At 36.7% G+C, this 25,867-nt stretch overlaps 1 protein-coding gene across 9 annotated transcripts in view; it reads left to right on the top strand.

The window, feature by feature from the left end:
• Positions 1 to 25,867, top strand: part of PPME1 (protein phosphatase methylesterase 1) — a 66,503-nt gene that overhangs the window by 7,660 nt on the left and 32,976 nt on the right. For all 9 annotated transcript variants that reach the window (XR_002832069.1, XR_002832070.1, XR_001350556.2 and 6 more), the window contains exons 2-5: positions 15,719 to 15,812; positions 16,355 to 16,447; positions 23,601 to 23,658; positions 24,377 to 24,428. Coding sequence is in view for 6 of the 9 variants with exons in the window: in XM_023764052.1 (XP_023619820.1) it covers positions 15,719 to 15,812; positions 16,355 to 16,447; positions 23,601 to 23,658; positions 24,377 to 24,428 (297 nt within the window). In the remaining 3 variants the exon portion in view is untranslated. The remainder of the gene's footprint in view (positions 1 to 15,718; positions 15,813 to 16,354; positions 16,448 to 23,600; positions 23,659 to 24,376; positions 24,429 to 25,867) is intronic.

Here is a 25,867-nt window from a genome sequence, read left to right as displayed (position 1 = left end):
CACGCAATATAAAGTGCCTAGCACATGCATGTCTGGTTTGTTTCATTGAATACTGCTCATCCTTTTAATTAAAGCAGCTTTTCATTAAGCATAAGAAACATGGTTCAAAATATATTAAAATCACTTCAAATTCAGTTTTTTGTGTTAATCACCTGAACTACATTATTATTAGCCAAGTTTTATCATAAATAGCTTTTTAGCATGTTATGGGTAAGTAGGCTTGGGGGTAGAGCTACCCAGAGAATCTACCAATCCTATATAATAAAAGGCTAATATGCAAATTGTCCCCTCGACCAGGAGTTCGACCAGGGGGTGGGGCTGGCCGGCTAACTGTCCTCGGCCCCTCCCCCAGGCCGGCCCAGCCCGATTTCCCTGATCAGAGCTGGCCGGCTAGACCCTACCTGTGCACGAATTCGTGCGCCCGGCCTCTAGTATTTCATAATGCTGTTAATCAGAGTAAATGTGCATCAGTTTTCCCAACAACCTGTTTACAAATCTTTGGAATATAAACCCATATTTAAGTTGAAAATCTCTATACTAACGTCTTTTTCACTGAATATTGGGAGATTGTAATCTTTTATTGGTAATTAAAGGATTTGTACTTTCATCTCTTCCCCGTCTGGGTCATTATTTAATATGGACAGTACTTCAGATTTTTATAGTATTTGATTTGACAAAATCTTCACCAGATATTATCTTTAGAAATCCTTCCCTGACCTGATTTCATCCCCGTAAGTGCCCCAAAAAAGATTGGATGTTCCATCTATGAGCTCTCATGGTACGCTAGGCTTTTTTCTGTCATAGCTGTAATATACAGTGACTGTTTACTTATCTATTTCCCTCCCAGGCATGAGTTCTTTGAGGGCAAGAACTGAGTTTTTATTCATCGATGGGAACTTCTGGCCTACTGATTGCCCTAGTACCCAGGGAGTGTAACAGGGCCTGCCATACAGAGCATAGTCAAATATCTCTTTAATTGAATTGGAATTAAATTAGCTGGTTATATAAGCAAGTTGTAACTGGAAAGAGGCACTAAAATAATTACCCTGAAGATATTTGCTGTTTGCTTATGAAGTATCTTTTATTCTCTATTATCATGGCATTCAGGTGAGTCTGCGGAGGGGGTTATATGGCTGTTGGTTCTGAAATATACTTCATGAGAGTCTTCTATATGGAATTTATTGGCTTTAAATATTTTTTTCAATTACAGTTTTCTTTATTAAACTATTTGGAAATATTTTACGTGATTGTCCTTAATCGTAACTTTAGTGCATTTCCCAAGAATAAGGATATTTTTATTCTCCTTATGTAATTATCAAATTCAGAAAATTTAACATTGAGACAAAATGACTTTTATAGCATTTTTGTTGTTGGTCCAGGATTCCATATACATACATATATATATATATATTTAAAAATATGTTTCGTGTTATTATTTTTTAATATATTTTTATTGATTTTAGAGAAGAAGGGAGAGGGAGCGAGAGATACATCAACAATGAGAGTGAATCATTGATCGCTTGCCTCCTGCATGCCCCACACTGGGGATTGAGCCCCAAACCCGGGCCTGTGCCCTCACTGGGGATTGAACTGTGACCTCCTGGTTTATAGGTTGACACTCAACCACTGAGCCATGCTGGCCAGGCTCTTTTTTATTGATTTTAGAGAGAGAGGAAGGGAGAGGGGCTAGAGAGAGAGAAACCGAAGAGATAGACTTCGATCAATTGCCTCCTGCACGTCCCCTACTGGAGATCAAGCCTGAAACCCAGGCATGTGCCCTGTCTGGGAATCAAACTGATGACCTCTTGGTCATGGGTCGATGTTCAACCACTCAGCCTCACTGGCTGGGCTTAATAAACTTTTTAATCCTGACCCGAGGATATGTTTTTATTGATTTTAGAGGGAGAGAGAGAGTGAAAAACATCCATCAGCTGCTGCCTATGGAGAATTGAGCCTGCAACCTGAGGATGTGCCCTGACTGGAAATTGAACCTGCAATCCCTTGGTGCCAGGACAACGCTCAACCAACTGCGCCACAATGGCCAGGGCTGTATCATTGCTTTTTATCCACTCATCTAATGATGGGCACTTGGGTTGCTTCCATAGCTTGATTATTGTAAATAATGCTGCAGTGAACATAGGGCTGCATATATTCTTTCAAATTAGTGTTTTGGGTTTCTTCAGACTTGTTGGCCTTTTAAACTTTGACCCCAAACCTGCTTGGTTTCTTCCTGATGTGGTACTGTCTTAAGTAGAATGGTAGCTACTGGTAAGTTCTGACCCTTGAGTATGGCCATACACATTGATTATGAGAAAAACAGCTACACTTACCTCTTGCAAAACATTAAGAAAACCTTGTACTCTGCCTGCTTTCTTACTTATGTATCAGTAGTTGTGTTTTTGTTTGAGGCCAGACCACTTTAGTAAAGTTGTCATCCCCCCCCCCCTTTCCTTTTAGGGTTTTGGCAAAAAAATTATGTTCTTAGGTTGAGTGAATGGTGGACATAAAATTTAGAAATTTTTCTAACTTAACTAAAGCAGAATTTTTTATCACCAAAGGTATAAGATTACAAGTTCTTCCTGTGCTGCAGCAGTCTGTTTATCCATCCATTTAAACAAAGTATACTTTTGTGTGATCTGACTCAGCAGGTTGAAAATTTCTCTGGATTGTTTTATCTGAAACTGTTCTTTTGTTGTTGCTGTTGTTAATCCTCACCCAAGGTTATTTTTTCTACTGATTTTTAGAGAGGGTGGAAGGGAGAGAGGGAGGGAGGGAGGAAGGAAGGTAGAGAGAGAGAAATAGAAACATCATGTGAGAGAGACACATTGATTGGTTTCCTCCTGCATGCACCCTGACTGGAGCCGAGGAAGGAACCTGCAACCCAGGTACATGCCCTTGACCAGGAATCGAACCCGAAACCCTTTGGGTCTGCAGGCTGGTGCTCTAACCACCGAGCAACACCTGCTAGGGCTGAAACTATTTTTAAGTGAGGTAAGGTTTCATTCATTTGCTTAAACCACTTCATATATTGCACCATATGTATCTTGTTTTGTTTAATGCAGGACATAGTGTGACATGTTACTGTTTCCATTTTTGGATTCTGTGATGTCCAAGTAACATTCTCACCAATGGCCAACACTGAAAAGTAATAGTAATAGATTCTAGGATTTTCAAGCACATGGTAAATCAGTATTTAGTAAGTAGAAATGCTTTAAAAAGGCCTCCTCTCTTTTCCCCTAGAATGGCATCAGAGAAACTTGAGAATTTGATTTTTCCCTCTCACTCTATCTTCCTGCTCCCTCCTATCGTTATCATTATAGTTGTAAACCTTGACTTTCTTCTTAGTCTCCAAGGTACTCAGGTTTGCTACAAGGATTCTCTACCAATCATTATCCCTATGTAGGAACCAGTCTTTTTTCATCTCTTGCTGGGGATTTCTGGGTGCTCATTGCTATCTGTGGTGATTTCCAGAATGGAGAACCTAGTATTTGAGGGTAAATATTGCAAATTGATAAAGAAGCAACTCTGAGAGTAAGATTCTAGCTCAGCTACTTTCTGTAGTCCCTTGGTTTTAGTTTTCTCATTGGCAAAACAGGGATAATAGTAACTACCCCAGAGGGTTGTAGTGAAAATTAAATCAATTTATGAATTTATCTCTAGTCTCTCCCCCAAACCCCATTAAATTATTATAAAGTAATTTGGAAAAAGGGATAAAACCAAATGACAAAGAAGAGGAGGGAAGATAAGATACCAACAAGATTTAGGAAGATAGCAAGTTGAAGAATATTAATTCACTCACAATAGAGAGCAAAAATAAAACCATTCACAGAAAGAATGAAAGTGCAAGCTAATCCCTATCAGAATCCCATAAAGGCTAAGGAATTGTAGGTCTAACTACTTCTGAAATGGGTTTTAAAACAGGAAGGCTGGTAGAAAATCTGAATAAGGTACCAGTAGACTCCCAGATCTTATCTTTTTCCTCAGTGTGATGGGAGACAGGTTAATTTCTGGGAGAATTGAGTCAGACTGGAAGAATGGACTCAGACACAGTTAGGCCTATGAGAGCAAAGGTAAAGCAACAGGATGAAAATAGTTTTTAAATTTAGATATACATCTCTTCCCTAGATAGATTCATAGCTTGCTCCCTCACCTACTTCAGGTCTTTGCTTAAAGGTGCCTTCCCTGACCACCTGATTTAAAACTATAGTCCTTTCTGATCTATTTCTCAGTATTTTCATTCCTGGCCTCATTTTTCTCCATGGCACTTACTGCTGCCTGACAAATTTTTAGTTGTGTCTCCTTCTACTAGAGTGTAAACATCGCAAGGATAAGGGGTTTTATCTCTTTTGTTCACTGCAGTATTCCCAGTGCCTAAAATAGTATCTCATCGATGCTTAATGAATATTTGTTTAACTTTTTCAGAAGTTCTAACAGCTAGTCTTATGTTCCCATGCAGGAGAGTGGAGGATTTCTCTCTGGAGAAATGACTGGTCTAAAAGAAGAGACATGTAGATATTGATGTTTGGGGGAAGAGTCCTCCATTTAAATGTCTGGGCCTCTACCTGATAACTATACAGTGATATTTAGTAGTAAATAAGTCCTACTCGCTCTCTCATGGACTCACCAAATATCCAAGGAAAGCCTCTAACATGAAAGACAGAGACCAAAACAAAATGAAGAAAGGAAACTATAATGCATAGAACAGAAGAGAATCCTAAAATAATATCTCTTGTCAGAAAGACAAGAGACACTATGGCACCTATTAAACAAGAAAAGGATGCTCTTTAAAAAAAAAACTTGCTTCAGAGAATAAGAAATAACTATTAGGAATGAAAACATATATGTGGTAGATATAAATTCAGTAGAAGAGAAAGTTTAAGGAATCTTCTAGAAAGTAGCTAGTTCTACATTAAGATTAAAATTGAGAAGTACAGGGGATAAAAAGGTTTTTAAAAAATATCTCAATAGCAATACTTTACTTAGAAGATGATAGAAAAATGCCTTACATTTTGAGAAAGATATCTAACCTAAAATTATTTTGGCTAGTATTTGCCTACTATATCTTTGTCTTGGAACTTTAGTCTCTTTTATATAGTATACTAGTATAGCTGGAGTTTAAAAATTCATCTAAGGGTATATGTTTCAGACCTAGAGCATTTAGTTTGCCCTTGATATATTTGGATTTATTTTTACCACCTTATTTTATACTTACTGTTTGTCTCATCTGACCTGTGTTTCTTTTTCTCATTCCATATTTTTCTATTGGATTAGTAATGATACAGTCTCTAGATAAATTCTTTGAATGGTTACTTTAACATTTTTTGGTAACAACTTTATTAAGATAGAATTCATATATCATACAAGTGACCAGGTAGAGTATACAATCAATTATTTTTAGCATATTCACAAATTTCTGTAACAATTACCACAATGAATTTTAGAACATGTTTAGCACTCCAGAAAGAAACCCCATACCCACCAGCAGTTAACTCTCACTTTTCCCCACACTTCCCAGGCCTAGGCAACCACTAATCTATTTACTCTCTCTATAGATTTACTTAATCTGGATCTTTACAATCAATGGAATCTTTTTCGCCTGGCTTCTTTCATTTAACATATTTTGTTTAACATAAATAAATAAAAAATAAAATATATTATTCTTGAATATTTGGGTGGGCCCAGTGCAGTCACAGTGTCCGTGAAAGAACAGGGAGGCAGAAGAGTAGTCAAAATCTAAAGGAAATTTGAAGATGCTATTTTGCTTGCTGGCTTTGAAAATGGAGGAAGAATCTCTGAAGCAAGTAATACAGGCATCTTCTAGAAGCTGAAAATGGTATTTAAAACAGTAGAAGAGTGACTAAAAAAGCTGTGGTACACAATGGAATACTATACGGGTGTAAAAAAAAAGGGAACTCTTTTGTAACAGCATGGATGGACCTGGAGATTATTATGCTAAGTGAAATAAGCCAGACAGAGACAAATTCCATATGATCTCACTTATATGTAGAGTCTAATGAACAAGGTTGCTACTAGGTTGATTATTGATGTAAGCCTTTGCAATGGGCAGAGAGCTAGAATGTACTTTTTAAGACAAAAGGAATCAAGACAAAATGAATTCATTGATATTTCCAATTCAAATAAGATTGCCGTGTGTTTTTTTACGTTGATTTCATATAATTATCTCTCTGCTTTTACAATGGAAGTCTTAGTTTCTAATGACATTAACCTAACTACCTACTTTATAAAGTACTAGTGGCCTGGGCACGAAATTTGGGCACTTGGAGGGTGTGTCCCTCAGCCCGGCCTGCGCCATCTTGCAGTCTGGGAGTCCTTGGGGGATGTCCGCCTGCCAGCTTAGGCCCAATCCCCACGGGGAGCTTGGTTTCTGGCTGAGCAGCGCTCCTGCTGTGGGAGCGCACTGACCACCAGGGGGCAGCTCTTGCATTGAGCGTCTGCCCCCTGGTGGTCATTGTGCATCATAGTGACCGGTCGTTCTTGTCGTTCTTGTTGTTCCGCTGTAACAGTCGCTTAGGTTTTTATTATATAGATATATATGTATATAAATATGCACACATGTGATGTTCAAAATAACCAATTATACTACCAACAAAAACTACCAACAGTATGATTATGGAATACTGTTTAAGATTTTTATTGTTATGTTCTTTTTTTCCTTAAAGTATGTCTCACCAGAAATGTACAGTCAAGTAATTGTGCTTATTTTTTTTTCTTTTTCTAAATAAGTGTGTTTTAAAGTCACTTGAAATAAATGTTGTATGCCATTAGGTTAATTTGCTCCCTTCTTTATTACTGTTGGTGATTAGTTTCTACAAACTTTAATATATTGAGAAATAAAAAAGCACACAAATTATTTACATGACTCCAAAGTTGAAAGTATAAACAGTGTATATTCAGAAAAGGATAGCATTTGCCTTTTTCCCCTCCAGTGCCCTACAGATAACCATTTTCATTAGTTTTTGTTTAATTCTTCTACTTTAAAAAACTTATATGTATATATTTATAATCCCCCTTTCTTTGATAAAAGATAACATTTTATATACGCCTCTGCATATTTTTTTAAAAAATACGTTTTTATTGATTTTAGAGAAATGGGAAGGGAGAGGAATAGAAAGATAAAAACATCGATGAGAGAGAAACATCGATCAGTTGCCTCCTGCATGCCCCTTAACTGGTTCTTGAGCCCGCAACCTGGCATGTGCCTTGACTAGGAATCCACTCAGTGACCTCTTGGTTCATGGGTCAGTGCTCAACCACCGAGCCATCCCAGCTGTGCTGCATATGACTTTTTAAAATTTAATATATCTCAATTACTCCTTAGCAGTATATAGAGATCTTTTTCATTTTTTTTTCTTCAGGTGCATAGTACTCCACTATGTGGATATAACATAATTTATTCAACCACTCTACTTATTGATAGACATTGGGTTCTTCCCATAATTTTATATTTCAGGTAGTGCTGAAATGAACAAACTTGCATAGATCCTTTCATATCAGGGCAGAGGGGGGCTACATTTAACATAATTGTCTTTAATGTCCTGCCGTTTAACTGCAATGTAGTAATTCTCTTAAAATCTTGTAATTCCTTGGTCTTTATGAATCTGTAGTTTAAAGTTTCAGTTCTGGAATCTACAGCTATTACTCTTCAAATAGTGCCTTTATCCGTTATCTAATTTCCTGTGGGAACTCTGATCTGACATATGCAAGTCTTATTTCTCTCCCATATTTCTAACTTCTTTCATATTTTTCATCTTTTGTTTTTATGTTATAGTCTAGATATATCTACATATATGTGAACAAATGTATGTTTACTCTTTCCCTTAGCTGACCATTTATTTTTTAATTATATTCTTTCATTCTAAAAGTTGTATTTATTTTCAAGTTTCTATTCTTTTAAAAGACATATTAAAGTTATTTTGTATTCTATTTGGTAATTTCAATATGAGAAGTCTTTATACATCTGCTTCCTCACACGATTTATGCTTTTTGACTGTGAAGTGGTCATTTGTTTTGGAACTTCGGGAATTTTTTGTCCTAGAATGAAGGTTGATTTCAAAGAAGATTTGCCTTTGCTCATGTTGGGGTCTTAAGGGCACTACCTTAAGGGTCGACTTTAAACTAAATTCTTAACTTGAAATTTCTTGGAACATATAAGTGGTATGAATTTAGCTAAAATTAGTATGAGAGCTGTCTTGAGAAGGATTTTTGATTTGTTTTTCTTCTCCCTCTCAATATCAAGTTTCAGGACAGGAATTTTTTTCCTTAGTCTTAGAATTGGGTTAGGGAGCAGAGAGTGAGTTTTACTTTACCCTTTCACTGGTTATATAATACTTTGCAATCCCAGCTTTATGGGTGAAAGGTTTCCTACTCAGCTCCCCACCTTGGGCTTTGTGTGGTATACCCCAGGAAACCCCCAAAACCTAAAGTTCAGTTAGTTGGCAAATGCCATCAAGATAAAAGCTAACTTTAATGGACTGAATGCCTCTCTGGGTTCCCACCTTAACTTTTGCTCTCAATATTCCATATTCCTTACTTTCGTGCCAGTTCATCTGTGCATTTAAGAATGAATGAATGAATGAATGAATGAATATAATTATATGTAATATAATGTAATAAAATATAATACACATATATTTTTATATATTAATATATTTTTAAATACATATGCATGTCATTTAAAACATTTTCAAAGTTGTATCGATCAAGTTACCTAATTACCATGAAGCAAGCAGTCCCCAACATAAAATTTTTATACCTAAGAAAACTGCCAGTCAAGTGTGAAAATGGGGTAATGGCATTTTCTGACGTGTAAAGTTTGAAAATCTCCTTTTCTCAGGAAGCTCATGGACCATATGTTTCATCAAAATAAAGTAAAGCATCAAAAAAAAATATGGGATTTGGTAATCAGGGTTTCAACATAGGAGAAAGGCAAGAGGAATTCTCAAGATGATAGTGAAATGACAATTCATCATACCCATAGAAGAAGCAGTCCCGTTTGGAGCAGATGAATGGAAGGTGTCAGGAATGGAATTTTCCAAAGGAAAATGGACCTGATATGTTATTTAACGTGAATGACCATATTAAGAAAAGTTTTACAGATTTTTCAAAGGTTTTTAAATTGTTAGATATATTACACACACAAAGTATTTTTAAATTATATGTACAGTTCGAAGAAAAATAAATTCCCATATATCCACCACCTACCTTATGAAATAGAACATTTTCAGCACTTTGTAAGTCTGTTTTTTTCTTCCCAAGGACACCTCCATGCCCCATAGTCTCAAACTGCATGTTTATCATTCCCCTTGATTTCAGAGAGGAAAGGAGAGAGAGATAAAAACATTAATGATGAGAGAGAACTGATGAGAGAGAATCATTATCTGCTGCCTCCTGCATGCCTCCTACTGGGGATCGAGCCTGCAACCCAGGCATGTGCCCTTGACCGGAATCGAACCCGGAACCATTCAGTCCGCAGGCTGATGCTTTATCCACTGAGCCATGCCATCTGGGCATGTTCCATTACCTTTTACTGGAAACTATGAGGATTCAGTAAGGAGAATTCTGCTTATTAGCCTCAAAGTCTAATAATCCTATATAATAAAAGGGTAATATGCAAATTGACCCTAACAGCAGAATGACTGGGAATGACTGGTCACTATGACACACACTGACCACCGGGGGGCAGACGCTCAATGCAGGAGCTGCCCCCTGGTGGTCAGTGCGCTCCCACAGGGGAGCTTTGCTCAGCCACAAGCCAGGCTGACGGCTGCCAGCACAGCAGTGGTGATGGGATCCTCTCTTGCCTCCTCAGCAGCACTAAGGATGTCCGACTGCAGCTTAGGCCTGCTCCCCGCTGGCAAGTGGACATCCCCCGAGGGCTCCCGGGCTGCCAGAGGGATGTCTGACTGCCAGCTTAGGCCCGATCCCCCGGGGAGCGGGCCTAAGTCAGCAGGTGGACATCCCCCAAGGGGTCCCAGACTGTGAGAGGGCACAGGCCGGGCTGAGGGACCCCCACTGAGTGCACAAATTTTTGTGCACCGGGCCTCTAGTAATCATAATAAAAACATTTATTGAGACACCAAGGTAAGTGCTTTACACACATTAGCTCATTTCATAGTGTTGACAGATAATCATCAATGTGTCAGACTCTGAGAGTACATTGATGAACAGATGCAGAACATTGATGCTCTCATGGATCTCACATTAGTAGCAAATTAGCACAGGCTAATTTGAGAGTAAGCAAAGAGTAAGCAGGCTACTTTAATTCTCATATCAACCCCTATAACTCCATCTGATATGAAGAAACTCTGGCTTAGAGAAGTTAAGTGACTTGCCAAAGTTCACACAAGTAATAAAGGCAGAAATGGGTTATGAAAACAAATCTTTGGTCAGTAGCAAATGGAAAATTAATTTAGGTTTAGGACATATTAAAAGTTTTGTAGCCAAAACCGGTTTGGCTCAGTGCTTTCTGCTGGAAATAGGTTGTTACGGTCAAAATATGACAAGGGTTCTTAATTTGGGATTCATAGATGGGTTTTCTGAAGCCAGTGGAACTGTACGTAAAATATATATTTGTGCTTTTTTTTTTAAAGAGTGAAACTTTATAGTGCTCATCAAGATTCTTAACAGGGTCTATGAATGGCAAAGGGTCCATAAACAATTTGAATCATGTGGTTTAGACCGAAGCCATATTTCCTTTGTGTTTCACAGCACCATTTTGTTCCCTCTCTGCCAGACTCCTTTTTCTGGTAGCAGGAGATGGGAGGAAATTACACATTTATTTTGTTAGGTTTGAAATAAACTTGATTGTGACATCAAAATTCTCTCTATATATTTACATCCCAAAGTAGATTTTTATTTATAAGTTGAGGACTTAATAATTCATCTCTCTGTTAGTTCAGAACTTTAGAATTGACTTTGATTCTACTGTTTTTCATATCTTTAACATTCCTGAGAGTTGTTGATTGCCTTTTTGAAAAGTCTTTCTATGTGTTCTTCCTTTTTAATTCTATTACCAGTCTAGACTCCCATCTTCTAACCAAGTTACTGCAACATATTTTCCAGAATCAAGTCTATTTTGTATCTTTTACCACATTTATCTTTTTAAAATACTTTAATTGGCTCCTCGTTTTCTACAACACCATCCAAACCCTCTTTGATTTTTAGGGCCCTAACACACAAATAACAGAAGTGGGGCATATTATATTCCCTACTTTATTATATCTAATATTATTCCTTCTCCACTATCTGCTTTCAGTTGTATCCGCTTCCTTTAGTTTTTCAGAACTGCTGTACTTACTCCTACATATTGCAGTTAGCTATTTTTAAATTTTTGTTTTTTTATCAGTGTCCCCTATGATCGGCACCATATTGGGTCCTTATTTGTATCCTTTTCTCTGCCTGAAATGTCTTCTTTCCTCCTCCCTATTTCCGTTAGTCTGTATTCTGTCTGTTCTTCAATTACTTGCTTAAATATTATTTTTCCTCTGAAGTCTCTCTTTATTTCCCAAGCTGAAAGTAATCTTTCTTTCCTCCTTGAACATTCATAGCACTTTAGCCATACCTCTTAGATTATTTAACTGTACATTATGTTAGATATTTAGGTATTTGACATTAGCTTATTGAGAACAGGCATTATCTGTTCTAGCTAGTATGTAAAGATTAATGTAAGGTCCTTGCTATGTACTTCATGTCTAACATTAGTTGCAAAATTACCTGAAGTAGTGGAGTCTATAAACAATTGTGTGTTCAAATGAAGATATTATAAGTATGCTAGAAAAATCTCTGGGAGTAGGAGTAACATTTGGAGGTATAGATTATTGGTGCTTTTATCAAATGGGAATTACCCATATGTTGGTGTAAATTGGGTAAACCCTGGAACTTTTTTTTTTTTTTTTTTTTAATGAAGGAAATTAGAAGTGGAGGGTATTCTCCTAGGAAGAATTTCTGTTTTTAGGAAGTAATTTTTCTTTAACTGGTACCTAGCCAACTTGGAAATTTTCTGTGGCCTTGACAAAGTCAATCATACTTAGACTGTGAAAAGGAAACCTCTGATAATATGCCCTGAAGCCTTATTACTTTTGAATAAGAATGAATCTAAGATGAATCTAAGAATTATTAATATAGCATTGAGGTAAATAGCAGAGGGTTTGAAGAGTGGTGGAACTGGATTTGAATGCTGTCACTGCCACTTAGTAGTTGTATAACCTTGGACAAGTTACTTTACATCTCTAAATCTGTTTTTTATTTGTGAAATGGGGATGAAAATAACTCAAAATTTTGTGAAGGCTAAATGGAATCCTGCCTGTATTTGGCACAGTGCCTGTTGTGTACAGTAAATGTTAGGTACTATTACTATGATGATATAAAAAATCCATTTATATAAGAGGCCCTTATATCAATGCTTGGCATGCCATGTTGTGGTTGTTATACTTGAAATTAGTATATGCATAGGTGGATTTGTGAGTGACTGATGAGTCGGTAGAATTAAGAGTTTTGCTTTTAGTTTTCCAGTAAGAATTCAAGTGCAACCAGCAAATGAAAAAAAAATTGGTCTAGGCTAAAGTTGTAATTTACTGTCAGAGAGATAGTTTTTCTATCAGAAGATAGGATTACTCATTTACTGAGAAACCACCAAATGCCAGGTATATTAGATTTTAAAAAAATAGGTTATTTTATTTAGTCACTATAATAAAAGGCAGAAGAAGTTTAAATAATTTGAATTTTCTAAGCCCATACTGCATTAGGAATTTGTAGGGAATTAAGGGGAAAAGTAGGAACCGTGAGGAATTTGAACTCCTCTTTCATTCCAAATCCTATACTTTACCTTTGCATTTTTAGCACCCCTCTTTCAACTTCTAGAACTTGAAAAATTAGTGCCTTGTCACACCTCAGACCATTTAAATCAATTTCTAGAAGTGAGACCTAATTATCAGTATTTCTAAAAGCTCCCTAGGTGATTTTATTATTACACTAGAGGCCTGGTGCACGAATTCGTGCACCAGTGGGGTCCCTCAGCTTGGCCTGCTGAGGGACCCCACCGTTGCATGATCAGGGCCGGGGAGGGATACGGGAGGCTGGCCAGCCAGGGAGGGACCACGGGAGGGCTCCAGGGTGTGTCCAGCTCTTCTCACTCAGTCCCAATCAGCCAGACCCCAGCAGCAAGCTAACCTAACAGTCGGAGCATCTGCCCCCTGGTGGTCAGTGCACATCATAGCGACTGGTAGACCGGTTGACTGTCTGCCCCCTGGTGGTCAGTGCATGTCATAGCGAGTGGTTGAGTGGCCTTAGCATATCATTAGCATATTACACTTTGATTGGTTGAATAGACGACCTGACGACCAGACACTTAGCTTATTAGGCTTTTATTATATAGGATGTATTGAGAACTGACCTGTCTCAATGTCTATAAGAGAGTAAATATTTAATAAATCCTTGATTTTTGAAAGAATATATACCTGACTGTTGAGCTGCTCCCTTATAATTCTTTCCAGTATTATAGCCACCTAGAATACTTTTGTATTAACTTAAGTCTTAAAGAGGGCTTTGTATTATAGTTTGTATATATTCTCCATTCAGCGCCATGGCATATACAGGAAGATGTTTGGCAGGTAGTAATGTTTTGCTGCTCATATTGTTACAGAAAAAACAGAGAAGAACCAAGCAACACTTAGAGAGATGGAGTTACATTTATTATGCCCGGGCCCAGAGGAAAATGTCTCTCCAATTCTGGGTGAAATCACACACGAAGTTTCCCATATTTATACTATTTTACCTTCTTTGTCTCCCAAATATGGGGTTTTTCCGGTTCCCTTTGCAAGTTCTTAAAGGGCCCTATGTGCTGGGGCTTTGAGACCGCAACCAAAGGCTTGGCCTGGTGCCAGCACTGATAACTTCGTCTGGGAAAGCTTTAATGGCCTCTCTGAAATGGGAGTAGTCTTATTTTCCTTATTATTTAAGCCAGCAAGCATTTACAGAAGTCAGAAATAGCAGGGTTAAAATTTCAAACAGCAATTTTTATATAAGATGGATGCTTCAATATAATTCTGAATTTCCTTCATTATTGGGAAGAAGGTGTGGAAATAGGGTAGTGATGGCAAACCTTTTGAGCTCGGCGTGTCAGCATTTTGAAAAACCCTAACTTAACTCTGGTGCCGTGTCACATATAGAAATTTTTTGATATTTGCAACCATAGTAAAACAAAGACTTATATTTTTGATATTTATTTTATATATTTAAATGCCATTTAACAAAGAAAAATCAACCAAAAAAAATGAGTGTCATAGGTTCGCCATCACCGAAATAGGGGAAGGCTTAGGATGTCTTTCGTGTGTCCCATCCAAGATTGAAGACAGGTTGTAAATAGACAATTATTGGTTGTTTTTGTTTTAAAATAATCTTACAATTTTTAATAATACATGGTTCAAAAATCAAAAGATAGAAAGGGATATATATTGAAGATTGTCCTTCTTATCTCCCAGGATACCAACAATGTTATATCACTGTTCTTCCAGAAATATACTAAACATATATAAGCAATCATATGTATAATAATAAAAGCATAATATGCTAATTAGACCAGATAACCTTCAGGATGAAGCTGGGGCTGTGAGGGAAGCCCGGGTCCCGGATGCCAGAGGGAAGCCAGTGCCGGCAGCCAGGGGAAGGAAGGCCTACTCTTGCACGAATTTCATGCATCAGGCCTCTAGTTTATACATATTTCCCATTTTTACCCAATTGGTAGTATGTGCATCATGTTTGTTTATTTACTTAACAGTGTATCTTCCCCACATATAAAGAATCTTATCAGTATATAAATATTTCCTTCTTTTAACAACTAAATGTTATTTCTTTATTTATAATTTATTTTAATCATTCACCTGTTAATGGATATTTAGGTTGTTATCAATTTTTCTCTATTACAAATGATGCTACCTTGAATAGATAAGTTATTTCACTTCTTTGTGAGCATATATTTGGATAAATTCTTAAAAATTCAAGGTATTGATATTGCCTTCTATGAAGGGCTGAATATTTACTGGCTGGGAAATAATGTGAAATTATGTGAGGGATTAAAGGTATGAAGAAGCATAAGTGACCAAAACAATTATTGTAGCAGGTTAAGAGGATAAGAATGAGCCTATAGCCAAGAATAGGAGAAAGAGCTACTGGGTTTTGTGGTATGTATATACACGGAATACATTTGTGATTAAAATATACTAATTAATTTCCTCAAATCCTAAATTTTTTTACTCTTAAAATATATTTGAACTTTAAGATAAACATATATTTGAATTTTAAGTGTAATACTTTGTGTATGAAAACTCTTCATATCTTTAAGGAAAAAATATCCTTGCTATTTTCTTTTCAGATTTACATTTAGCATTTGTTTGATCAAGATTTTAATCATTGCCCTAGCTGGTTTGACTCAGTGGATAGAGCGTCAGCCTGCGGACTGAAGGGTCCCAGGTTCGATTCCGGTCAAGGGCACATGCCTGGGTTGCGGGCTCGATCCCCATTAGGGGACGTGCAGGAGGCAGCCAATCAATGATTCTCTCTCATCATTGATGTTTCTATCTCTCTTTCCCTCTCCCTTCCTCTCTGAAATCAATAAAGATATATTTTTTAAAAAAAGATTTTAATCATTTAATGCATAACTATTTTTTACTTGAAATCTCTCTTCCTCTTTTTATTTCCATAGCCCTGGAAGAAAACGGGATTTTTCCCCGGTATCTTGGAGTCAGTACTTTGAGTCCATGGAAGATGTAGAAGTAGAGAATGAAACTGGCAAGGATATATCCTTTGCAAAATGGCTTATTCTTTAGTAAGCTTATAATGTTGTTTAAGTAGAAGACTTATGTAGTAGTTCCTAAAATGTTCTTTATTACTATTGTTTATTTCATTTTTATTCTCCACCTGTTTTTGTGTGTGGCATGGAATATTACCTATAAGTCAATGCCAATATTTTATGTGGCTATAATTGTCTAATGCATGGGGAAGGGATTAAGAATTAAATTTCTGAAACTGGTATATTTCCTAAGGGCCCAAGGTAAAGTTTCATGAGTGAAGTGAGTTGAACTGGTTTTTAGCATCTAGAAACCAGGGGCTATGCCCTCATTCGCGCAAAGGAAAGCATTTTTTCCCCCATTGATAAAATAGTCATACTGGTCTCATGCTTCAAAGACAGAAACTTATATTGAAGTATCTCAAGTTTAGAAGTCTGCAGCTTTGCATGTAACTTCATGCTGCATGAGTTAGTTTTCTAATCAGCATTATTATGACTAATCAAAAACTTCAATGAACAAAGTTTAGATATGTTATCTTTAACTATTCATACTCTTTTCGGGTTTATAAGAGTGGTTCAGAGGGTCCAGTCCTACTCCTTTTGCATGGAGGAGGCCATTCCGCCCTTTCCTGGGCTGTGTTCACGGTAAGTAGTTGATAGTATAAGTTGATATAAATGCAATTATTGTTTACTTTTGGATGAATTTGACTAGCCTAACTCTTCCTTCTGTGCTCACTCTTTGGCTTGATTATAAGAAGGTTATGGATGTGAGTTGATTCTGTATTTATTATGGTAGGCCAAATATCACTTGTTCTTTAAGGTAAAGGTTCTTAACTGGGGTGAGCTTCAGTGCATGATTTCTTCAAATGGTTTGTAAAATGTTTTACATATATTTCATTGGGATGAGGGGGATGGAATTTGTGTCTTGTCAGAAGTGGGGGTCTGTATTTCAGTGATCTAAGTAATGGAGAAGCAGACATATTCTATTGAGGTGCTTTAAATAGAGATAATGTCTATCATTTATTTATCTCCCTCATAGAGCCTATTGTACTTTATACATAGAGATGTCCCATAAGTATTTGGAAAATAATCCTTCTTTTTTACAAATAATGCTTTACACTTAATGGTACCTGTGAACTATTAGGAAGTAAGCAATATTTGGTTGATGATAACCTGGTCTAGAATAGAGGATATGTATCTGTGTGAATGCTGTTAGTTGTGGGTCTTCCTAATATCCTTGACTCTGGGGTGGGGTGGTCCATGTGTAAAGAGAGATACTGCTAAGGAAGATACTGGCAATATTCCTATATAAAGTAAAATTGTCATATCTTATGTGTATCAAGCAGATATACATACGTCCTCTATTTACCACTAGGGAGTCTGAGGGACAGAAAATGGGAGCAGTTGGGAATGCAGCACTAGGTATCCAGAGCCAGATGACTGTGGAGCTGAAGAGGCTTCCGAATAATCATTTTGCTTCTGGCAGGATTATTGGGATTAAGTATAAAATCACCATCTGGTCTCTTCTTTTAGAATATAAATTCCTTGAGAACAGGGTAATGTCTTACTCTTTCTTGTTTCCCAAATGCCTGAAACAATTCTTGACACATAGGTACTTATTCAACTGTTACTAAATGATTTGTCCCCTGCTTTGTTTGCTCCTTCCTATCTCTTGCTTTAGGATATAGCTGTATGATTTGCCCATAAGTGCCAGGCTCTTTCATGTGTCTAGACCTGTGTTGTCCAATAGAGATACAATGCCAGCCATATATGTAATTTTAAATTTCAGAGTAGGGATATTAAATAGCTAAAAAGAAACAGGTGAAATTAATTTTAACAAGTTTTACTTAATCCATTGTACCCAAAATCTTATCATTCCCACAGGTAATCAGGCTAAAAGTTACTGTTGAGATATTTCACATTATTTTTTATACTGTCTTTGATATCCAGTGTGTCTTTTATACTTAGAGCACATTTCAATTTGGACTAGCCACATTTCAGGTTCTTAGTAGCATAGCTTTAGACATTTACATTCCTCTACTAGATTGTAAGCTTTTTTGTTTTGTTTTATTTTGTTAGTCCTCACTAGAGGATATATTTTCCATTGACTTTTCTTAGAAAGTGGAAGGGAGGGAAGAAGGGGAGGGGAGGAGAGAGCGATTATATATTTATTATGGTAGGCCAAATATCACCTGGTTTTTAAAAAAATATATTTTTATTGATTTTTTACAGAGAGGAAGGGAGAGGGATAGAGAGTTAGAAACATCGATGAGAGAGAAGCATTGATCAGCTGCCTCCTGCACACCCCCTACTGGGGATGTGCCTGCAACCAAGGTACATGCCCTTGACCGGAATCGAACCTGCGACCCTTCAGTTTGCAGGCCCACACTCTAACCACTTAGAAAAACTGACTAGGTCAGTGGTCGGCAAACTCATCAGTCAACAGAGCCAAATATCAACAGTACAACGATTGGAATTCCTTTTGAGAGCCAAATTTTTTAAACTTAAACTATATAGGTAGGTACATTGTTATTAACTTAATTAGGGTACTCCTAAGGCTTAGGAAGAGCCACACTCAAGGGGCCAAAGAGCCGCATGTGGCTCGCAAGCCGTAGTTTGCCAACCAGGGGCTAGGTCAATTGTAAGCTTTTTTAGAGGTAAAGATCATAGTTTCTTTTTACCTAGCACATATTGTATGAACAAATAATAGCATCATTTTCCTAATGTAGCAGCTATAGTAATAAAAAATACTCCAGTTGCCCTGAACCAAGGTCAGAGCCCCCAGAAGTGGCTCATATACCATGACTTGCCTGGCTCTGCTCTAAGCTAATACACTGTCACGGGGCAGCTAACATGTTGAAGACTTGTAAGGAAAGAGGCACTGTCTTAATTGTCATGTCACATTCAGATAACTGTACTGAAACGTGCTAGGGATAGTGACTCCAGACCGCCTCATAAGAAATTTGGCAAAAAGTAGTCTGTGGATAGGAAAACCAAGGATAGTTCTTAATGGGTTACAAGGTTTTATAAAATTTATAAGAATTACATATGTAGGCTAGAGGTGGCTTCACTATATTCTTTGAACTTTGAGCAACTCTCTTATAGTCTGGTGGAAAATCAGAGGTAACATTACCGCTTTGAGCATTCAGAATCCTTAGAGATGAGGGATCCAGGTAGGGCTAGAACATACTTCCCACAAAACAGCTATTGCTTTTGACACTAAAAAAAGGAACAATGAAGTGGAGTTCAGAAGATGTGATTTCTAGCTCCAGTTTTACCAGTAGTCGTAATACATCCTCGTGAAAGTTATTTTAGCCCTTGAGCAAGCCACATAAGCCTTTATTCTCTAAATACAGTCTCTTTAGACTTCAAGGCTTCTTTGAAGATTATTTGAAATAATGAATATAAAAACTTTGTAGATTATAAAGCCTTGTACAAATACTATAATAAGCTATTTGTTGGCATGTATTGAAATTAAATATTTTTATCCATTGATTGGAACAATGAAATAACATGGAAAGTGCCTGGCATAGAGGAGATGATTGATAAATAGCTGCTGACATTATTATATTTGTTATTATTGTAGAAGATATCTCTTTTACCAAGATATATTCTACAGATTACAAATTCCATGAGAAATTAATGAAATAGGGATTTTGTGATTAAATGAGTTTGAGCAATATTACATATGATATCCTTTTCTTATTCTCTCTCGGAAATTCATCCTGCATATCAGTATTTTATTAAAGCCTTTAGGATGTTTTTCGAAGTCTATTAAATTTCAACTATGTCTCCTAAATGTATTTGACCACTTGATTTCTTTTTTCTGAAACAATTGAATCTGAAGTGTCTACTGATTCTCACACTTTGTGAAACCCCTTTTGTAGATAAATCACTGTGTCCCAGTTGCTTACCTGGTTTACTTGTGTAACCAAGGGAATTCTCTACCAATCAATTGACTTAATAATAACTTGGACTTGGCTGGTTAAATTTGCCTGCCCTTTTTTGTTGTTATTCCTGCAGAGTACCAGCCCACTGAATGCGTTGATATGAGATTGTGCTTTGAATTGTGTCTGTGAATCCAGAAGGCAGCTGTGGCGAATAGCAGGAATAAGCTCAAGTGCTTCATCATCCTGAGAGGCAGATTTTCCCTGAGATCTTTGCCCAGATGATATTTGGTAAAAAAGGCAATAAAATAGAAGCAAAAAGGCCCTTGCATAGCAGGAGGACAAGTATATTGGCAGCCAAAGGAAGAGATGAACAACTGTGATTGATGCTAAATCATGAGAACCTTGAGAGCAGATCTGTGCCTTATTCACCCTATAGGTCTAGCACACAGAGCCTGACAAGGAGTTGATGCTCAGTAGTTCTTCCTTGAATAAGTTAATACCAACTCCTAACAATTAAAAGATTAAATTTTGTTCATTGTCTCTTATTCAAGAAAGCAGAAAAGTGTGTAATTTTCCTAAAGGCTTCATCAAATGTCAGTAAGTCATTTACATATAACTGATACATAAACAAGTTGTATAACGTGTTAGAAAAATTACAAACTCCAGGAGACATGAGGCCAAAGGACAGGAAGAAATAGTTCATGGAGAACAAACAGAATGTTTATCCTCACTAGTAATTAGATATGATTCATAAAAGGTATCATTGTTTTAAATATCAAATTAATATATATTTTTTTAAAAAAATCCTCTGTTGGCAAAGATACTTAGAAAACGAAAGTTTCAAACATTGCTGGTGGCATTGTAAATAGAGCTTTTTTGGAAAGTACTTTACAGTGATGAATCAGCAAATATTTATACCAGTTAACACAGAAATTGTACTTATAAGGAAAAATACCAAAATGGGAAAAGCTATTTGTCTAAAATTAACAATCCCAATGTCCAACAATAAGTAAATGGTTAAATAAACTGTATGTACCCCTAAGACAAAATATTTATACAACCTTTTAAAATAATTCTGGACAGTATGGGAAGAGCTTTCTTTCTGTTTTTCTATTTTCTAGGTTTTCTTTCAGTTGTATGTTTTTTATTTTATAACTTAAAGATTGTTTTTTTTTAATGTACACTGTTTTTAAAGGAAAAAGTTTACATTAATTTCAAAAGTTGTATTCAAAGATTGTATTCAGTTCTCTATCCCACAAGTTAAGAGGAGATTGGCAAACAAACTTGCCCAGCAAGGATTAGAAACCATAGCAATCAACTGAATGTTTGGCCTAAGAAAAGCAAAGACATGGGAGGCATAATATTTGCTCTCAACTGTAATATTAATTTTTTTAAAAATCAGCCACAACTTTTAAACATTTATTATGTGCCAGGTACTGTGATAAGTGCTTACCTACCTGTTCCCATTTAATTCTTTTTATATTTCTGTGAGGGTAGGCAGATGAGAACATTAAAATTTAGAGAAATAACAGCCATTCACTGCACCAGAACTTAAACCTACCTCTGTCTGCCTCCAGCATCATGTTTCTCTGAAGACCAGTTCTGCACTGCCTAACAGTACAGACTCAGGGCAGAAATCATAGAGGCATATTTTTGAGACACATAACGCAGAACTTCTAAAAATTGGGACTATTTCAAAGCAGACAAGAACCTCTACAGAGGAAGGGGAGCATCATCTTGGTAGTGTTCCAGCATAGTGCATGTTGTAGGATTTAATTGTGAATATATCCTAAAGTTCCTTATCTATCATTCTGTAAAATTTCTGGACCTGAGTAGAAACCCTTTTGCATTAAATCTTTTGTGGGTTTTTTTGGGGGGGACCCCAGAGATTCACCTGAACAAGTTCTATTAACTGTCAAGAGAAAGCATTTCTACTTTGGCTTTTGTAACAGGAAAAACAAAAACACCAAGGCATACGTGTGTGTGTGATCATTATTTATTAAAGGATGATAACTAAGAGAGGGGAATTATGGTGTTTTAAAGGGTAAGTTTTAGGTTTCTAGAAAATTAATTTTTCAGAATTATTTATTCCTTGTTTATATTCAGTAAATTAGTTATTACTATAGTTGCTGTAATCAAGTTTATCATATGTAGTGGATAATACAATACTTAGGGCTTCTATAGACTTCTCCATTAGTAAGTAATGGGTATAACAGACTGGCATAATTGCTGTGGGAAAATCCAGAACTAAGCAGAAATTGAAGTTTGGCTGAGAGAGCAGAGGAGCAGTTGGAGCTCATTGATACATGCAGCCTCAGCAGGCTACATTTTGCCAGCCTCCAGTTGTTTTCAGTTTTGGTACCTCTAAGGCAGCGATTCTCAACCTGTGGGTCACGACCCCTTTGGGGGCCGAACGACCCTTTCATGGGGTCGCCTAAATACATCCTGCATATCAGATATTTACATTACGATTCATAACAGTAGCAACATTACAGTTATGAAGTAGCAACGAAAATAATTTTATGGTTGGGGGTCACTACAACATGAGGAACCGTATTTAAGGGTCGCAGCATTAGGAAGGTTGAGAACCACTGCTAAGGGGTCTGGGACCAAACAAGTGTGAATTGATTAAAGCCAAGAATTGAATCTGCAGTGTCTGCTGATTTCTTTTGCTTCTTTCAGTTAATTCAATTTATGTTAGCAAATATTTACTAGGTATATTCTATATCTCAGGTATTGTGATGGGTTACTCAAGATAGGAAAATGAGAGTTCACTCTTTTACAAGATTAGCCAATCAGCAAATGCTTGGTAAACCCCTGCTTTGTACAAGACATTATGCTAGGTGCTATGGATACAATGGAGAATTAAATATACATGCTATCCTCTTGTTCATATGATGATTTAAGTCAAATGGGACTACTTAATTGTGAATATATCCTAAAGATAGGAAAAATGGAGATGGCACATGTATACAAATAATAACAGCAAAAATTTTAAGAAGCTTTCATTTCAAACAGACTGAGGTCTAAATCTCAAAACAGCTTAATCTACCAAGCTCTAGTTTCTTAATCTGTAAAATGGATATAATACCATCTAGTTAATAGAGTGGTTGTGAGAATAAACAAAAGATGTGCAGTTCTTGATAAAGTGCTTTACTCAGGCATTCAGTTTTAGATGAGTTTACAGTATCTAAACCTCTAAAATTGTAACTCCCTAGGATATTATGATTTCTTTTTTTTTAAATTGTAGACACTATTACAGATGTCCTCCATTTCCCCCTCTTTGCCCACCTCCACCCAGTCCATGCCCCCTCTCCTATAGCTTTCACTGCACTGTTTATGTCCATGGGCTATGCATATATGTTCTTTTCAAAATATATTTTTATTTAACTGCAATACAAGCTTGTGTGTACTCCTGCATTGAAAGTGAATCTTTGGCAGGTTTTATGACTTGTACTGCTTTCAGGATTATTTCATGATCTGAATGTTACTTTGTGTGATATCCTGAACCAAGATATTAACTGACTCATGGTCCTTATCTAGGGACTCTCCCTTCCAAAGTAGGGAAAAGATAACCAAGGAATATGGATGAAAATCATAGTTAATAAAATACAGAGGGTCATTGCTTAGAGATGCTCACTCTGTGTTTCATGAAAAGCTAGGAAGAGTTAAGGTTTATGAAGGGATTCAAGTAGAGAAAGTTATATTTTGAAGTTGGGATGAAACCATTATATGCACCAAAAAAGCAGAAAATTGTCATTTAAAAATTTTTGCTTAAAATTGGAAAGTTTTATTTCAATTGTCCTGAGATCCTCCAATTCTGATGGCAGGTCATTCAACAAAGTTATTAGTAATGGGAAAATTTTGCTAACCCAGATGTATCTTAATACATTTCCTTTTCCTCCTAGGCAGCGATCATTAGCAGGGTTCAATGTAGGATTGTAGCTTTGGATCTGCGAGGTCATGGTGAGTGAAGTTCTTTTTCTTTTTTTAAATTATTTTTTTGTTAATCCTCACTTGTTTTTTTCCCATTGATTTTTAGAGATAGGAAGGGAGGAAGGGAGGGGAAAGGAGAGGGAGAGAAATACTGATGTGAGAGAGACACATCGATTGGTTGCCTCCCACATGCAACCTGACTGGGGCGGGGATCAAACCTGCAACCCTTGACAGGGAATCGAACCTCTGACCCTTTGGTGCATGGCCTGATGCTCCAACCACGCACACCAGCCAGGGCGAGTGAAATTCTTAATTAGTTTTGACTGAATGGCATATTTGCCAAGCCCTTTGAATAGTGTTAAATATTACAAATTTCTGTGTGGCATTTTGAGGGAAGTTCTAGCTTGCAGTTTTTATAAATATTTTACAAGTACACACACACACACGCACACATATTTGTTGTTGCTTAGCTAAGAAAATGTCCTTTAATGTAACCAGATTTGGATGCTGGTAATATATAAGGAATGTGAATAACTCACTTTTAGACTACTGTAATTATCATCCTTAGGGAGTCCAACTATAAAGATGTGCATGCAACACAAAATTTTGCTAAGTCCACCTTATATAAGTATAAAGTCTCCATTTCATTCTCCAAAGGTGAGATTTTTTTAAAGAGCATACTCTTGCATTTATAATTTCTATCCTTGGGAGTTTTATTTTTAAAATACAGTGTTTTTTTTTTTTTTAGGTGAAACAAAAGTCAAGAATTCTGAAGATCTGTCTGCAGAAACAATGGCAAAGTAAGTAATCTAATATTGTTTATACATCACCTAGCTTTCATTACTATCATAAAGAGTAGCATACCTTTATCACTCTCCTGGTGAGATTGTTGGACAATAATTAGTAAATGCTCTATTCTTTTTTACTTATATCTGGTGTCTTCTTACTATTTAATCTATTTAAACATTTATCTTTCTTGGTATATTCAATGTGATGGTCATACATAAAGCACTTGAAAATTCTTCGAGGTACAGTTTAGTTTGTATTGGCTTTTGAAAAGTTTTCTTTTGTTGACATTGTTGAATAGAATCTGGATATCGATTGGGGACCCATGCTTGGAAAGTAGTTCTCTATAAGAGGCCCTGTGAAATGTTCTTAAGATATCTTGCCCATATTCTTTGTCCAGCTTTGTAGTAAGACAGAAACAGAGTCTTAAAGAAAAAATAGTTATATCCTAGCCCTTAAAGTAAAAAATAAATGTAGTATATACAGTAGCTCTCAAACCTGGTCACTCTTCAAAATCACCTGACAAGTGATTAAAATACAGAAATATTCCTTTCCTAAGCTTAGATACAATTAAAATACAATTGTGATCATTCAACTACTTCACCCTACTGAATTAGTGCTTTTACCAGTGCAATCTGGGCATTTATCTATCTATATAAAACCTTAATATGCAAATCAACTGAATGGCAGAATGACCTGTCGGCAGGGGGCGGGGCCCTGATCTCCGGCCAGGCCTAGGAACCCTACCCTATATATTAGGAACAGTCCCTTAGATTTAAAAATTAAACCTGGCAAGGCTACTCTAACACTGAAACAACAGGATGATGCAGCGATGACATGCACATTTTGTGGTCAGCCCTGATTCTGACACTTATAACTGTGTGACAAAGCCAATTACTTAACTTCTCTCTGCTTCAGTTTTTCCATCCAGAAGATGGGGAAAATGGTACTACTGCCTCAGAAGGATCATGTTATGTACTACTTTTTATAATCAGGGCAAAAAAATATAGCTGCCCATACAACAGCAAGATGCCTTTCATCTGTATGAAAAGTATAGTCACTGGTGCATGCAGCATCCCAGATTGCAAGAGGGATGTCCGATTGCCGGTTTAGGCCTGTAAACCGACAGTCGGACATCCCCCGAGGGGTCCTGGATTGTGAGAGGGCACAGGCCAGGCTGAGGAACCTCTCCCCCTTGTGCACAAATTTTGTGCACTGAGCCTCTAGCATTTTGATAAAGCTCTATTGAGGAATCTGATATAGGACTAGTGTTTTGGAATTACTATCTTGTATTGTAAGCAGAATTCTTATGACCCTGCTTTTGTACATGCTCTGTCATGTACTTAATATGTCTTCTCAAGTAGTTGACCAACTTTGGCCAAAAATATATTGTCCCTACTTTAACAACTTTAATCCAAGAGTAAACTGTTTTTCCTTTAGAACCCAAACTCAT

Source organism: Myotis lucifugus, unplaced genomic scaffold (assembly GCF_000147115.1).
Source record: "Myotis lucifugus unplaced genomic scaffold, Myoluc2.0 scaffold_313, whole genome shotgun sequence".
Classification (NCBI taxonomy): domain Eukaryota; kingdom Metazoa; phylum Chordata; class Mammalia; order Chiroptera; family Vespertilionidae; genus Myotis; species Myotis lucifugus.
The sequence above is the reverse complement of the archived record's forward strand: the minus strand, read 5'-3'. Positions and strand labels throughout refer to the sequence as shown.